We start from the raw sequence: 15,239 nt of genomic DNA, 5'->3' as shown, positions 1-15,239 counted from the left end.
AGCACAATCAGCACACTCGTTAATTTCAGCTGACTGACAGCCGCTGACGGCTCAATTGCGGAAAATGCACTGGTACGACTTCATAAGTAAAATGGAACCGACAACCTGAAGCGTCCCCCTCGCGTTTGCGTTCAGGAAAGTGCAAATAACACTCGTGTTCTGCAACGCAACACAACGCAGCACACTCATTGCTTCCACGAAATCTCATCTTAACCGATAGATGGAAAGACAAAGCATTAAGCGACAAAAAAAATAAGGGGAAATTACTTTAAAAAAACTAAAATAAAATCAAGCTTCTTACATTATGTAACCCCAAGGTGCTGCTGCGAGAGCTCGCAAAAGGGAAGAGCTCTCAGGCTCTCGGAAAGTATTGATTTAATCATAAAAGAATGTGAAGGAGAACAAACTAGATTCCAGCAGCAAAGTAATTGGGCTGAGTGAGCCGGCAGAATTGGCTCAGATAAATAGGTCACATAATAGGCTGTTCATGGCTGCAATTTGACATGATGAAAGAGAGAGCGAAGGTTCAATGCGGACGTAGGAGAGGCGCTACGACTATGACGGAGAATAAGGGAAAACGTGCCTTATTTGTGAAATGTGTCCCGTTCGTCAATTTAAATGTGTGTGTCACGTCCCGAGCGTTGATCAGACGTTAAATTAAGGTTGCAGTTTGTGCTACCTGGTGGCTACGTGATGCGTGATGCACATATGTGGCTGAGTCAGTGGGCAACCCCCAATGGTTCCCTGGTAAAACTGTTCACATCATTTGTAGTGACAAATCAATGCTGGGCAGTTAGCCGGATTGTTCCTTTAGATTTTATCAGGTAGGAAACCTGCAATCCTAAGGTGAGTCAAGCTGTTGTTCTCACGCTGCACTCGTCTTATTTCTTCATTAACAGTAACTTGTATGTATTTTGTACATTTTGTCAGGTTAAACCCACAAATTTCAATGTTGCTACATTCGGATTTGATGGGATAGATGAACACAAAGTAGCACTTATTTGAGAAATGACGGGGAATAAAATCCAATTCCTTCCTGGTCAAGATTTACATTGTATTCTGACATACAATATGTATTCTGAGTGTAGGATAATTCAAAATACATTCACAATGTCTAAATATGTCAAAAGCTGCTTGTGAGTAGTATTTACAAAAGGCGTCAAATAACTTTGAGACTTCCCTCTGTGTTTTATTATTCCTGACTAACTGATTAAAAAAAAACATTTTTGAAGTCTGTATGTTTTCATCCATCCATTGTCCTTGCAGGGGTGCTAGTAGTTATATCTAGCGGTTAATGTACGAAATACAGTTTGCCAGTATGTACATATTTTTAGCACAATTTGTAAAACTATAGTTTTTAATAGGATTCTGGATTAGGAATTGTTCCATTTTCCGTTTTGCTCTTTTTACAGATAAAAGTAAAGTCGCTGAAAATTAATTTGACCTCTCGCCGTTTTGCTTTAAAACAAAAGTTAAGTGAATTTGCCACCACCAACTTACCCCCGTTTCACTTTGTTCATAAAATGAATGTCGTTTTAAACTGCGGCAGCATGACAAATGTATTGTTCACGGTGAGGGGTTTTTCAAGCCGCCAAATGGATCAGACTAGCCTCAGCAAAAAGAGAAAAAAAGAAGAAAAAAAATCGATAAAAGGATTTCTGCGAGTTTCTTCTTGTTTTGAAGAAATCTGTTTTCATGTTATTTGTGTATGAGACGACTGATTTGACCTTTTATTTTTTTCTTTTAAAATGTAAATGAACTCGGCAGATGATGAGCCAACTGCACGGTAGCGCTGTCATCGGAGCGAACGGTAGAGGTGACATTTACACCATGACAGGAAATGTGATGAGCTATCAATCTCTCCTGCACACGCGCGCGCAGCCGCCCGCCCGGCCGCCGCTCGCGTGCTATGAATAACCGTGATGAACTTAGCCGTCGGTCATTTCTGACGCGGCTACACAATGGTGCGCAGCTGAGGAAAGCTTGATTACCTTGAGGGTAAATCAGTACATGTAGCATCTTTCATCAGTTCCACTAATAATTTCACAACCATCGTTATTTCTTTTGGGGACACTCAACTGCCAAACTGTTGCTAATAAAATGAAGCCTTGCATCCTACTCAAATCGTTTCTAGGAAATTTCTAGGAAAGACTTTCTTTCTTTCTTTTTCTTTTTTTTTTTTTTTTTTTAGAATTACTTCTGCATCTGCCCACTGTCTTCTTAGCAAGGACAAATACTTTAAAGAATAAGCATACTCATAAATAAGCATTAATAACTCTCTTATAATCATTCCAGAGGGAAACTGTTTCATTTAACTTTGTTGCTCATTGAGCAGAATGGTGATTCTCATTTTCACACAGGGATCACTTTAACTTGTTTTGTTATAAAAGTGAAACTGTTTTCTTATAACAGTAACTTGATTATTCTGCAGCCTTTCGTAAAATGAGAAAATGAACTCCAGATGAACTTGTCCACAACTTACTTCGTGGTCACATTAATTGCAGATACAAATGCATTTTGGGTAAAAGTTGGAACCCATACAGAACCCAGAGGCGTTGTACATCTAAAAAAATGAGTTTTCTAAAATTTATTTTTGACAGTTTATGTACAGCTAAGTCTGCAAATATTCAATATTTTAGTTCCATCAATATGTTTATTTTGACTGGAAGGAATGTTAATGTTTTGGAGAAGCCCAGCCAGAGTCCTGGCTTGAATTTGATAGAGAATCTATGGAGAATGTTGAAGGTTATGGCTGGGCAACCTTCAAGCATCAAATCACCAAAGATACGTCATCAAAAATGTGAGTGGAAACGCAAAATCTTTCATTTGCAAGACTGATTCATACCACTGAACCATTGTTATGTATTCACTTTTTTCTCATAGGTTTTCTGACAATAACCTCAGCTATTATCTAATTGTTCATACTTTGCACTAATGTGATTAGCTAATTACCTGCTGGTTTATTGGTAATGCAGAGTGGATTATGACATCAGCAAACTTCTGCTTCAACAACAGATTCAGATGTAAGAACATTTAGATGCAAATTTTCAATTTCATTGGTTTTACTAGATAGCAAACATTACCGTTATCCACTGCTTATAGCCAATACGCTTGCTAAATTAGCTTTAAGTTTATTGTTCGTAGTCGAGTGGGTGGAAATGGAAGTGAAAACTTCAACGAAAGGCAAAGACCATCATTCACTTTTTGAAAATAACTTGTCAATAGTAAGCCTACCCATTAGCTGTTATGATATCCTGAAGCTAACAAGCGCTCATGTCGTTAGCTAATTACCTGAGTCTTCTGTTAATAGCTAAGTGCATGAAAGCAACACAAATGGCTTTGTCAACTAAATGCACATTTAATCTAATCAGTATTCATGTGTTCAGCTTTTTCTTTCGTAGTTGCATTGAAAACATAATACAGGTTGTGTTTTTTAATTATTATTTTTGCTTCAGATGTCAAACCTTGAAAAAAAAAAATCTTTTTATGAACCACTTGGGACCCCTGACCTCAGCTTTTGGAACAACTGTTTAAGACCGATGACCCGTTTTCTTGAAAGTCATTAGTTTCCTTTCATTTCAGCAAATGCACCTGTCAAAACTGTAACTTTTGAGAAGTGGTGAAATCAATCACAGCTGTCACTGTTATTATCTGGGGTTGTTTTTTTAGTTGTTTTTTTAGGTGCCTGTGTTTAGGTACTTTTTGACAAAACTAAAAAAAAAAAAAAACTCAGTTCTGGCATTCGGAGACCGAACTTTACCAAAACAAAAGATGTTCTAAAGTGTTTATGTGTTTTTTATGCGTCATTCTCTGAGAACTGAAAGGCGAGTTGAAGGGAAAGGTTATGACCACAAACCGCATTGTCTAATGACGACTCAGCATCTGCCATGATAGTAAAGATGACTAAACGTTCAGCTAAACCACATCTTAGGGCCTGCCAAAACAAAAACAAAAAACCGACAATATCAGGATGAATTCATTACCCTTTAAAACATCATGCAACTGTCAGTGTAACACGCTGAAGCGTGACTCTCAAGCATCCAGCCTCCTACTCCCTCTCAGCTTCCAGTATGAATAGATAATTACACTGGGTCATTCATCTCTTAGCAGGTTTGTTATGTGTTTCAGTTCATCCCACGTCCCTGCCAGTGTGCCAGTCCTGATCAGACACCGCGTTTGTGCCGATCCAATCTGCTATACCTTTCTTTCCCTTTCAAATATTCATCGCCTTGAACGCAAACGTGAACTGCATTGACAGATCTTGTTTCCGCACGTAGCTCACGGCACGGCTTATTATTGGACGGGGCACTGAACCGCGACAAAATAAAGCGGAAGGGGTCATCCTGGAGCGCTCTCTGAGAAGCTGATTCATGAAAAATAATTAATCTTCGGGGAGATGTGTCCTCTGTTGTTTTTGGTAAAGAGTGAAATCCCCTCGTCACCCCTGTGTGAAGTGGAGATGGATTTCAAGATGAAACCTCCTCATGTGAGGACTGATAAGATCAACAAGTGGGTCAAATTTTTATTTTATTTTATTTTTTACAGGAGTTGAACAGGGTTTTTGTAGACTCATTTTCTTCTCAATATCTGGCATCAAAACAGACAGAAAAGTAGAAAATACAAAGACGTCAGTGAGAAAACTGTAGCTCTCCTCAATTCTGTCCCATCGTTGAGGACCAATTTCCACGATGCTTGAAGGTTCATCTGGTCACCAGGTCAATGTCCGTCCATGGTAGCCCCCCAGAAGGAGGCAGGTTCTCTAGTCTATGAAAAAAACAAACATTTCTTGTGAAGATGCTGGGTGTACTTATACTCAACTCCTGATGAGACTTGGAAAGGGGATAAAAGTTCTACAAAACTTACTCCTTGTGAACTGTGGCATTGAGATTCATCTTGGGGGTTACCAAGTCTCCAAAACAAAGTTTAGCTACTACCTAATTAGCAAGCGGTTTGGCGATTTTGCTTTTTTTTTTTATGATGGTGTGTTTGTCTTCGAAAGATTCAGGACTTCTAAAGTAACAAGACCGGTTAAGAGCATTTTGGACTCAGAAATGTCCATATATCCACACTTGTTGCTTTCCGTTTGCGGATGACGTTTTGGTTAGTCCTTTCTGTGTAAAGTTGGCAAAATTGGGGTTTAACTTTGCAGCACTGTCATTTAGAAGGCTGCTTAATGACAAGGTAGCAATTCACGCAGGGGGCAGGCATAAAAATAGCTTTTTTTAATGTCAAGGTTCGTAGAAAATGCGAACGCTACTCTTTCGAGTGCATTCATGCGCAGAACTGCTCATTAATGATGGACTGTAGCTGATGTAGGAAAACATTTAGAGCTGACAACCTCGGCTTGCTTTCATAGCGAGGAGGCGCGGTACCAAAAAAGACACTGAAAAATTGCACATTTGGGAAGGAATCATTATTCTTGATCAATAAAAATAGGCTTTGCAACTTTTACTGCCATCCCCATGCCTATATCTCCCAGAGAAATAATTTGCCTAGTCAGGAACATGAGGATTAACTGGACTCCCATACATGTGCGCTGGCATTACCCGTTTGGTTTCATTCTGTTTTTCCTTTAAAGTTTGCACAGAGCCGGCTTTTTCAGACGCACGTTTATACCCTCTAAGAATGAACAAATATCAAATCAAACGCAACATATTTTTATCTTATTTCTTCCTCCAAAGCAGCTCTTTGAGGAGCTTATAATTGCCATGTGCTCCGCTGAAGGCAGGCACATAGATCAGACACAACTCACAAAAGCTTCTGCGAGTGTATGTGTGTGTGTGTGTGTGCGTACTACAGTTAGACAAACTGCCAAACAGCCAGCAGGAGCGAGCGAGGCAGAGGATGATTTCAAAGGTGGGAACAGTATGCCGAAACTGCATGTGGCCATTCATCTCCTCGCTGCAGAGCAGGCAGGTACGGAGGGGTACGACGGCCCGTACAAGGTCAATATTTTACTTTGGCTCGCGCCGGCTCGATTTAATTACAGGCGGAGCGCCACCAAAAGAGCACGCAGAGATCAACAGATGCTGCAAAACTCAAGCCCCTATGGTTCTACAAGCAACACAATTTGTATCGTGTTGGAAGACGCTGGCACGTTCGGTCCCGACTCGCAGCAAAGCAGGGCCGCGCTCTTTAAACGGGGAAATTATTTTGGTTGGAAATGCGTCGTCCGTGAATTGCATTCCTGATATGGAAGTATAAAAATGTCTTGAAACATAATTAAAATTAAAAAAATTTCACATCACAGTCAATTACTTCTCTGTATTTTATTATGATTTTATGTGCTACTTTGTAAAGTGAAAGGGAATTTCTAAAGGTTTTTGTTTTCTTTGCAAATCATTGAAAAAATCGTACATGCTGAATATGACCCAACACTTTGTGACGCAACCTTTCCCCACATCATCATGCTGCCACTATCTAGAGACCTTTGTTTTGCTATTCTTCTTTGCCAAATAGGCGTCACCATGGGAATGGTGCTTTCGGGGTGATGTGCAGTGTTGGTTTCACCACACCACATCTATCCACATACTAACTGTGGCCCTTGTGACCCAAAGAAAGGCATTCCTACAGCCCGATGCTGTCACCACTCAGTTTCACACAATAGTTTCCCAAACTAACCCTGCTTTAAACAGCAAACTCCACTCCTTATTCCTTGTTTCCCCTCTCCCTCCCCGCCTTGCAATATACATGCATTCCTCCCACTTTAAAAAATATTACTTGAACTGTTTAAACATGCAATAATAACCCAAATATCAACATGTTTTTTTTTAATTATTATTATCTTGAGTAATGTAAAACAGCCTGATTGGCTTATAATAAGGCTGAGAGGCAGCGATATAAGCAGCCTGTCAGACTGATTGTGTCGACAAGAATCAAGAAGGTCTAAAAATCCTCGGGATAAGTTTCATTTTCATTATATCCATTACATACCATCTAAGCAAATGAAGCGGAGACAGCTAAGCTCAGTTTTATTTTCATGTCACCGAGTACAGTGGCTGGGTTCATAGGAACACCAAGGAGCGATGTGATTGGCTGAGCGTACCAGGAAGTCCAGCCGCGACGCTGCAGTCACCTGACTTTGTTTTCGACGCAGGCGCATCATCTGCTTTCCGAAAATCAACAGAACAGCAACGGCGACAGATACAGAAGACAGAGACCAACATGGTTGAGGCTCCAAGCGGCGCGGCGGTCGTGTGGCTGCTGGTGTTTTCCTCCCTCATCCCCGCGGCGGAGGCGTACGACGCGGGCGACGCTCTGGCCCTGCTGCTGTGCACCGTCCTCGCCGTGGTGGGGTTCTGCGTCGGCCTCGGCTGGTACGCGCGGAGGCGGAATGGGCCGCCGCTCTGAAGAACGGAGGATTTCAGACGTTGGTCACGTCTTTACCGCGTGCCGCGTTAAACCTCCCTGTGCACGCGCCCCTCTCTGCAATCTCCTGATCTTTTGGTGCAGGTTCTGCTCTGAAACGTGCCTTATTGGAGATGCATTTCCAAACCAAAACTCTGGGTGGGAGAGCCACGTGAAACACAGGAAGGAGACATCCAGGAAGTGTGCGAAAACAACGCTGTGATTAAGGACCAAACATTGTTGCCTTCCATGCACAACAAAGACTTTTAAGAAGATTTCTGCTTAAAATGCCTGTTTGTCTTTAACCAAATATGTTGGCTTTAAACGATCACTGTGGTTAATTGGTGTGCTTCTGAAATCAACATTGATTGATTTGATCTGTGATGATCACATGACTTAACTTTGCTTTGGAAAGTTTGATCTAATAGATCTGATTACAGCTTTTTGTAAAGAATAAACACATTGAATCAAACTTCTTTTAATGGTTCTTGTTTTTATTGATGTGGTGTGTACTTCACAATATCCTTTTCTTGGTCCCTGGGCATAAGTTGTCTTTTATTATTATTATTCAGAATTTTGTCTGTTATTGCAAGTGGCTTAATATTTGGCAGTATATATTTTGGTCTGAGTTAAATAAGATGAGAGGGAAAAAGGCCTACTTTGGTTAGGACTGAAGTCAGTCAAATTCATTAAAAAAAATTTAAAATGTCTGCATGAGTAGATTTAGTCTTTCACAGTGCCCTGTTTTACTCTTTAACTCTTCAAATCATATCAAAATTTGTTACACTAATTAGAGATGCACACTAATTTGAACAAATGGTGGCAGCACCATGCTGTGGGGATGCTTTTCTTCAGTAAGCATAGAAAGATGGATGGAGCTAAAACAGCACTATTTAGATGGGAAAAGAAGATTGTGGGTTGCACTGGGTTTCATTTGGGGGCGTCAGAGTCAAAGGGGGGCCTAGTAAGAATGCAGAATTTAAAAGCTATTTATTTTAATTCATGTAAAGCATTTTGAATTGCCTTGTTGCTAAAAATGTGCTATATAAATAAAATTACCTTACCTTAAAAAAATTCTTTTGAAAATATATGGGGTTTTTTCTACTATTCTCATTAAGCATTTTGTGTTGTTTTGTCTCATAAAATTGTGGTTGCGACATGAATTGAATTAAATGAATACTTTTTCAAGGTTCTGAAATGGTTAAATGTGGTCAAACATAGCTGTGGGAAGTCACTTAGGCTTTTCATATCGATAACAATAATAATAAAATAAGCATGTTAGATATTCTTCCCTCTGTGGTAGATGTGTCAGTTTCAAGTCCAACTTCTCTGCATGTAGGATAACAACTACATCATCTTTTTTGCTGTCCCCCCCCGCATGTATTGAATGTATGTACATATGGCTGATTGAGTCATTGTTCCCCATTGTGGCCATGTCTGTGACATCACAGCGCCGCCGTACATGGTTTGGGGGCGGCGGGCGGTGGAATCAGATCCTATGAATTTCTCATGCTGACCAGGCAGAACGAACAAGCGGGAGCGCAGAGTGCTCGTGTATAATGCATACCTCCTACAGTACAAAAGGAATCCATCCAACGGTGATGTTGGTCTGGCTTAAAACCACAGCTCCTTGCGCATTTCGTCCAAAGTACAAACAATAAATAAAAATGTTTTTTAAAAATCTACAAATAATAGTGACCTTGTTTAGTGACCACTCTATATTTGTGCTGCAACATCTACCGATTGTTTTGGGTTTCTCACTTGTACTACTTACACTGGGACTTTGAGCCTTCCTGACACATGAACATGCTTGGGTCATAGTTGTTGCATCATGTTTTGATGTCGCTGCCCCTGCTGACCAAAAGGATCCCCACAGCATGATGCTTCTACCACCATATTTACGAAGTAGTTGAAGCTGCTTGGTTGCACTTAATTTTATTCAGGGGTATATATATATATATATATATATATATATATATATATATATATATATATATATATATATATATTGCAAGACACCATAAGCTCTTTGGTGAAAATAATAATAATAAAAAAGGGAAAATATTTTTTTAAATATAATTTATTGACTTACAATTTAAAAAAAACAACAACAAAAAAAACAGTAATTTTACACATCTAAAGTAATGACTCAAACAACGTCCTTCTTTTTCCCTTCCTGCTCGTTGCGTCGCGTCCCAGCTGTAATCCCGTTCCTCGTTACCAGGAGGCGGCCCTGCGCGCTGTAGTAACGCGTTACCGGTTAGCAGTGGCCCTGTTGAGCAGATGTTACCGTCAGAGAGACAGAGTTGCTGCTGCTGCAACAAGAGACAAGACGCGTCTTGGATCACAAATAGGAGGGATGCAGGGCGCATGCGCAGTGCGTTCCGTTTACTGTAGGATATTCACCGTGGAGGAAGAAAAAAAGAGAGAGAGAGAGCGAGAGAGAGAGAGAGCGAGAGAGGGGGGGGGCAGGCACCAAATGTAAAAAAAACTGCTAAAAACCCGACGTGTGCAATGTAAATAACCAACCGGAGGGACACGAATTGGGATTATCAACAGGTAGGAGTTTGATTGATCGTGTGATCGGATGTCTGTCTTCTTCTCTGTTTTCTGTTTCTTTTTTTTTTCCCCTCTCCCCCTCTGGCCCTGTCTTCTTATGTGGTGGCAGCGATTCTGGTCAATTCATAGCGGAGCCTTGGAAATGATTCTAGTCTAATGGATGCGCGAATCATGCGGGATGCGGAGATTATTGTTCCGTTCTGATGAAAAATAAATAAATAACACGGGAATCTATTGGACGTTAAGAGGACGCAATTCAAACGCGTAAGTATAGACCCAAACGCCTTTGTGTGTAATCGAATAAGCTGTAAACAATGCGAAAGTATGTCGGGTCGTTATTACTAGGCGGCTTGTTTTTTTGTTGTTTCTCCCGAGCCGTGTCGGTCCATCTCCATCAGCGGACAGCAAAATTCTATGGCAAAATGGATCATATCTGTCCGCTTTAACTCTATGCGAGATGTTGAGGAAAATGGTGGTTTGGCTCGATGGATCCATTAATGAGAGCAGCGCTTATTAGCGACCCCGTAATCCCTTTAACCTTTTGATAATCGGAGGAAAACAGAGGGGGGATGCTTTAACGTTTATGTTCCACGGTGCGTAAATGTGCGGGGCGAGGCGTCGGTTTTCTATAGGGAGAGCCTTTCTCTGTTCTGCGGGGAAAGTGTAGGGTGTGATCAAGAACAGCTTATTTTGTTGTCTGCATTTGTCTTTATGTTTTCACAGTTGCGCCGAAGACGCACAACCCCCCCTTCCCATCAACCATAAAGGGAGGGGGGAGGGGGGGGGAGCTGAGGGGAAGGGGGTGGAGGGGCGGACTGGAAATCCAACCTAAACCTTTGCAAATGTGGAACTCGCTGCTTCCCGACGCGTAAAGATGCGTCGTCTCTCGGTGAAGGCTGGACTGCGCTGTTGCCATCTTTTGTTCTGGAAATTCCGAGGCGTCATGACAAGAAATCTATGTCACTTTCATCGGGCTCCGTCGCTGCATGTCTCTGCTTCTCGTTTCATTTAGGTTTTTCTCTCCCCCCCCCCCCCCCCCCCAGGTTGATTCACCGTTATGCTTAAACGCGAAGAAGTCCTCTTCGATTCGTCATCGTTAGGGGTAGTGGGGTTGAAGGAGGGGAGGGGGATGGCTGCCTTTTTTGTATTAACTATGCAAGTGCAGTTGTTGTTTGGCACTCAACGCTGATGGGTGGATGATGTTTTTCAGGGATCTTTTCCAGGTGTGTGATGAGACAAAGAAACAAAGGATGCCTTAGAGAGGAGGTTGCCTGTACGCCTGGAAACCTCTTCAAAGCACACCACCAAATGGATCAAACGCCTCCCCCTGCCACCTCCAGATCATGATACTCGGCTGAAGCTATTCCACTACATTTATGATCCCTCCTCCATCTATGGCGAACTATAGCCATGCAGGGGACCACACCATCTTGCAGAATGTTTCTCCTCTTGCCACATTCCTCAAATTAACCTCCCTGGGTTTCATCATTGGAGTCGGTGTGGTAGGGAACCTCCTGATCTCCATCCTGCTGGTTAAAGACAAGAGCCTGCACCGGGCACCCTACTATTTCCTGCTGGACCTGTGCGCCTCGGATATCCTGCGCTCCGCTATCTGCTTCCCCTTCGTCTTCACCTCTGTAAAGAATGGATCTGTCTTAACCTACAGCATACTGACCTGCAAAGTGATTGCCTTCCTCGGTGTGCTCTCCTGTTTCCATACAGCATTCATGCTCTTCTGCGTCAGCGTCACCCGCTACCTGGCCATCGCGCATCACCGCTTCTACACCAAGAGGCTGACGTTCTGGACGTGCTTGGCCGTCATTTGCATGGTGTGGACGTTGTCGGTGGCCATGGCGTTCCCTCCGGTGCTAGACGTCGGGACGTACACGTTCATCCCGGAGGAGGACCAGTGCACATTTCAGCACCGCTCCTTCAGGGCCAACGACTCGCTGGGCTTCATGCTCCTGCTGGCGCTCATCCTTCTGGCCACGCAGCTGGTTTACCTCAAGCTCATCTTCTTCGTCCACGACCGCCGAAAGATGAAGCCCGTCCAGTTCGTGCCTGCCGTTAGCCAGAACTGGACCTTCCACGGGCCAGGCGCCAGTGGGCAGGCGGCGGCCAACTGGCTGGCCGGGTTTGGCCGCGGTCCCACCCCGCCTACTTTGCTGGGGATCCGACAGAACAGCAACGCAGCGGGCCGCAGACGTCTTCTGGTGCTCGATGAGTTCAAAACGGAGAAGAGGATTAGTAGGATGTTCTACATAATGACATTTTTCTTCTTGGCTCTGTGGGGGCCCTACCTGGTTGCCTGCTACTGGCGCGTGTTTGCCAGGGGCTCTGTGGTCCCTAGAGGGTACCTGACAGCAGCTGTGTGGATGAGCTTTGCCCAGGCCGGGGTGAATCCTTTCATCTGCATCTTCTCCAACAGGGAGCTACGGCGCTGCTTCAGCACCACACTCCTCTACTGTAGAAAATCCAGGTTACCGAGGGAACCCTACTGCGTTATATGACGGTTTTGCTGGGGGTTTTTACTCATCTATGTCTTGGTTACCCTGGTTTATCTTGATGTGGGCTCATCCCAGTTGTACAGCTCTTGTTCTACGCCCTTCCCCTTCAGCCTCCTGGTTTTCCCTTGCTCCTCCTTCTCATGACCCTTCTCAGAGGGTGGAGGGTGGACTGCCGATCACGCGGCTCTGCGTGGGTGATTAAATTACAAAAAGTCCAATTGAACATGGAGACCGAATGGAATGGGAATATAGAGAAGGTATGGATCCCCTCCTATGTTTATGTTCTAGTAAACAGACCTTGTGGAAGGCCATGCCGATGCAGAAAAGCAAAAAGTTTTAAAAAAAAATATTTTTTTTTTCCTTTGACAAAACGATGAAAACAAAACCTCTTGCTTTGGATCTTTCGAAGACAAGTTACTCTGTGATGTGTGAAATACAAAAATAAAAAAATAAAATAAAAAAAACGATTAAAAAGTGAACATGTAATGAAGAAACAATACCTCTCAAGGAATCATTGGAAATGTTTTACAGTTTAAGAGTTGCACTAAAAAGAAGATGTAAAGTTGCATTTCTTTGGTCGATGGTTGCCATCTGCATCGCAAGGACAACTTTTTTTTTTCCTCTCTTTGTTTTTGTTCTCCTTCGGCGTAAACGATGAATGCTTTAATTTGCAACAGACAACACAATTGTCTTTACCGTACGTAAAGCAAAACTTGGTGACGTTGGGATACGCACCATCACAAGAGGACGAGATGGTTGTAATGTAAGTGGTTTCCTTTTCAATTTACCGGGCGGGCGGGCGTTACCGGGGGCGAGGGTTTACGATTTGTGGGTTTTGGGGTTTTTTTTTCTTTGAAGTTGCAACTTAAGACTAGAAATTATTTCTTGTAGTTTTACGATCCATATGTCCATAGTGTCTCGCATTGTTACTTTCTTAACTGATTTTACGAGAAAAAATAAAATAAAAGATGGAGCAATGTATGGGTTTGGAATTAAAAAAAAAAGACTGATTTTTAAAGAAAAAAAACAGATCTTGTGCTTAAAAAAAAAAAAGACATTGAAGACGTAGTTTAACGTTTCATCATATCCATGTACCTAAACACTATCATATTGTGACAGTATTGCCGATGCCACTCCGGGTGTTCTTGCCTTAATGGTGATGATATTGTCATGTTTTTTCTTTTTTTTATTTCCATTCAGTCCTAAAAAAAAATATTTTTTTTATTTTATTTTTTTGTAGATGCAAGGGGAGCTGTTTGTTTTTCTTTCTTTCTTTGTCACATCAGCGTGAAATGCATGTCCTTTTTTTTTTTTTTAAAAGAAGCTGGTCCACTCCCATGAGCATCACAGGCCATACACTGAGCAGCCCATTTTTTATTCTGCAATGGTTTGCTACACCCCAGAGTGCAGCGAGCACAGGGAGAGAGAGAGTGTGTGTGTGTGTGTGTGTGTGTGTGTGTGTGTGTGTGTGTGTGTGTGTGTGTGTGTGTGTGTGTGTGTGTGTTGCAGTGGATGTGTATTACAGCAAAGATGTGTGTGAGCTAGACAACCGTCACTTCAAGACCAGAGCCTTAGTATGAAATCTTGCACAATTTGTAAAAAACGTAAAAGAAAAAAAAAAAAAACAGAAAAAAGAATAGAAAAAGACACTTAAGGCACACTGTCTTGTTTCTACTTTCCCTACATTTGCTCTCTACTGATTGTTTTCGATGACTTACTTTCTTTTTTTCTCTTGTGGCCATTTTAATATTTATTATGTATTCATTTTTGTATATTATAGATAGTGTGTCAGTACGTGAGTCTTTCATTTTGAAGTCCCGAATGTGAGTAACGGTTTCAGTTAGGATTGCATTTGCTGAAAGTTAACTGTGTAATATGTTGCTTTTTTGGAAATAAAAGAAAGTATCAATTTTGAAAAAAACAAACAAAAAAAAACCAACTGTTTTTTTTCTTTTAAAATGCACGTGGCTGAGTGGAGACAATACAACATGGCTATATTAACCCATTTTTTTTTCTTTTTTGGAGTTGTGCTCTTTGATTATTTATGCTATGTTTGATGGTTTTCTGTGCCTTGGAAGTTGGGACTCGGAGTAGAGTCCCACTTGAGTTAAATTTGTTCTAGTTTCAACGTGAGGAAAACTGGTGGGATTTACTTATTGTTGTGGTGCTAGCTAGCGACATAGTAGATAGCTCCTTTAGCAACTTTGGTTTGGAAAGTTTAGCTGTGCTATTGTTACAATTTTTTAAAATCAATCCTTTTTTTTTTCAGGTCACTCTCTCAAAAATTATCATGAAAAAAATTGACACCCACGTCACCCATTCCAAAAGGTGAAACTTGTGCAGATATTAGATTTCTAGTCTTGAAATCTTTCTCCAGTCCTCAAAAGGCCGGTGGTCTGAAACTTGTAGATGCGTTCCTGGTCCAACATGCATGAATCAAATGATTAAACGAACTCCTCGGCATGCAGTCAAAATTATTTGATTAATTTGTTTCGAAGCAAAAATACGTCTAAAAAGACAATCACCGATCCTTGAGGGTTTGACACCGAGGTCCCCTGCTAGATCAGTGGCGTCCACAGTCAAATCTCAAATTGTCCTCCATGTTTTAATTCCTTCCTTGGTTCAACACACCTGAATCAAATGATTATTTATTAGCAGGCCTCTGCAGAATGTTGACAATTTGTGCTTTTTTCCCACCATAAATCAAAGCCATTTGCATAAATAACAGTAGATGTCTATGCAAATTACCATGTAATGCAACTAATGCACTAAAAAAAAACAAATACTCCAACTGATTAGCTGAGTTACGTTGGCTCTGACTAGCTT

The 15,239-nt window shown here is 41.7% G+C and overlaps 2 protein-coding genes and 1 long non-coding RNA gene across 3 annotated transcripts; 2 read left to right on the top strand and 1 right to left on the bottom strand.

Annotated features, from left to right (window-relative positions):
* Positions 1–4,510: 4,510 nt before the first annotated feature.
* Positions 4,511–7,031, bottom strand: LOC148152487 (uncharacterized). Its single transcript, XR_015762181.1, has 2 exons — positions 6,934–7,031; positions 4,511–4,764 (listed from the first exon to the last, which is right to left on the bottom strand). It is a non-coding gene; the product is annotated as an uncharacterized LOC148152487 (long non-coding RNA).
* A 47-nt stretch (positions 7,032–7,078) lies between these two features.
* LOC148152486 (small integral membrane protein 30) lies at positions 7,079–7,819 on the top strand. The gene has a single exon (XM_088003398.1). The coding sequence runs from the start codon at positions 7,165–7,167 to the stop codon at positions 7,348–7,350; it is 186 nt and encodes a 61-aa protein (XP_087859524.1). The 5' UTR covers positions 7,079–7,164; the 3' UTR covers positions 7,351–7,819.
* Positions 7,820–11,143: 3,324 nt separating this feature from the next.
* gpr85 (G protein-coupled receptor 85) lies at positions 11,144–15,199 on the top strand. The gene has a single exon (XM_014985185.2). The coding sequence runs from the start codon at positions 11,283–11,285 to the stop codon at positions 12,414–12,416; it is 1,134 nt and encodes a 377-aa protein (XP_014840671.1). The 5' UTR covers positions 11,144–11,282; the 3' UTR covers positions 12,417–15,199.
* The last annotated feature ends 40 nt before the right edge of the window (positions 15,200–15,239 follow it).

This window comes from Poecilia mexicana, unplaced genomic scaffold, assembly GCF_051168715.1.
Source record: "Poecilia mexicana isolate PSO_F unplaced genomic scaffold, ASM5116871v1 scaffold_23, whole genome shotgun sequence".
In the NCBI taxonomy this organism is placed as follows: domain Eukaryota; kingdom Metazoa; phylum Chordata; class Actinopteri; order Cyprinodontiformes; family Poeciliidae; genus Poecilia; species Poecilia mexicana.
Note: the sequence above shows the minus strand (reverse complement) of the source record. Positions and strands in the feature narration are given on the sequence as shown.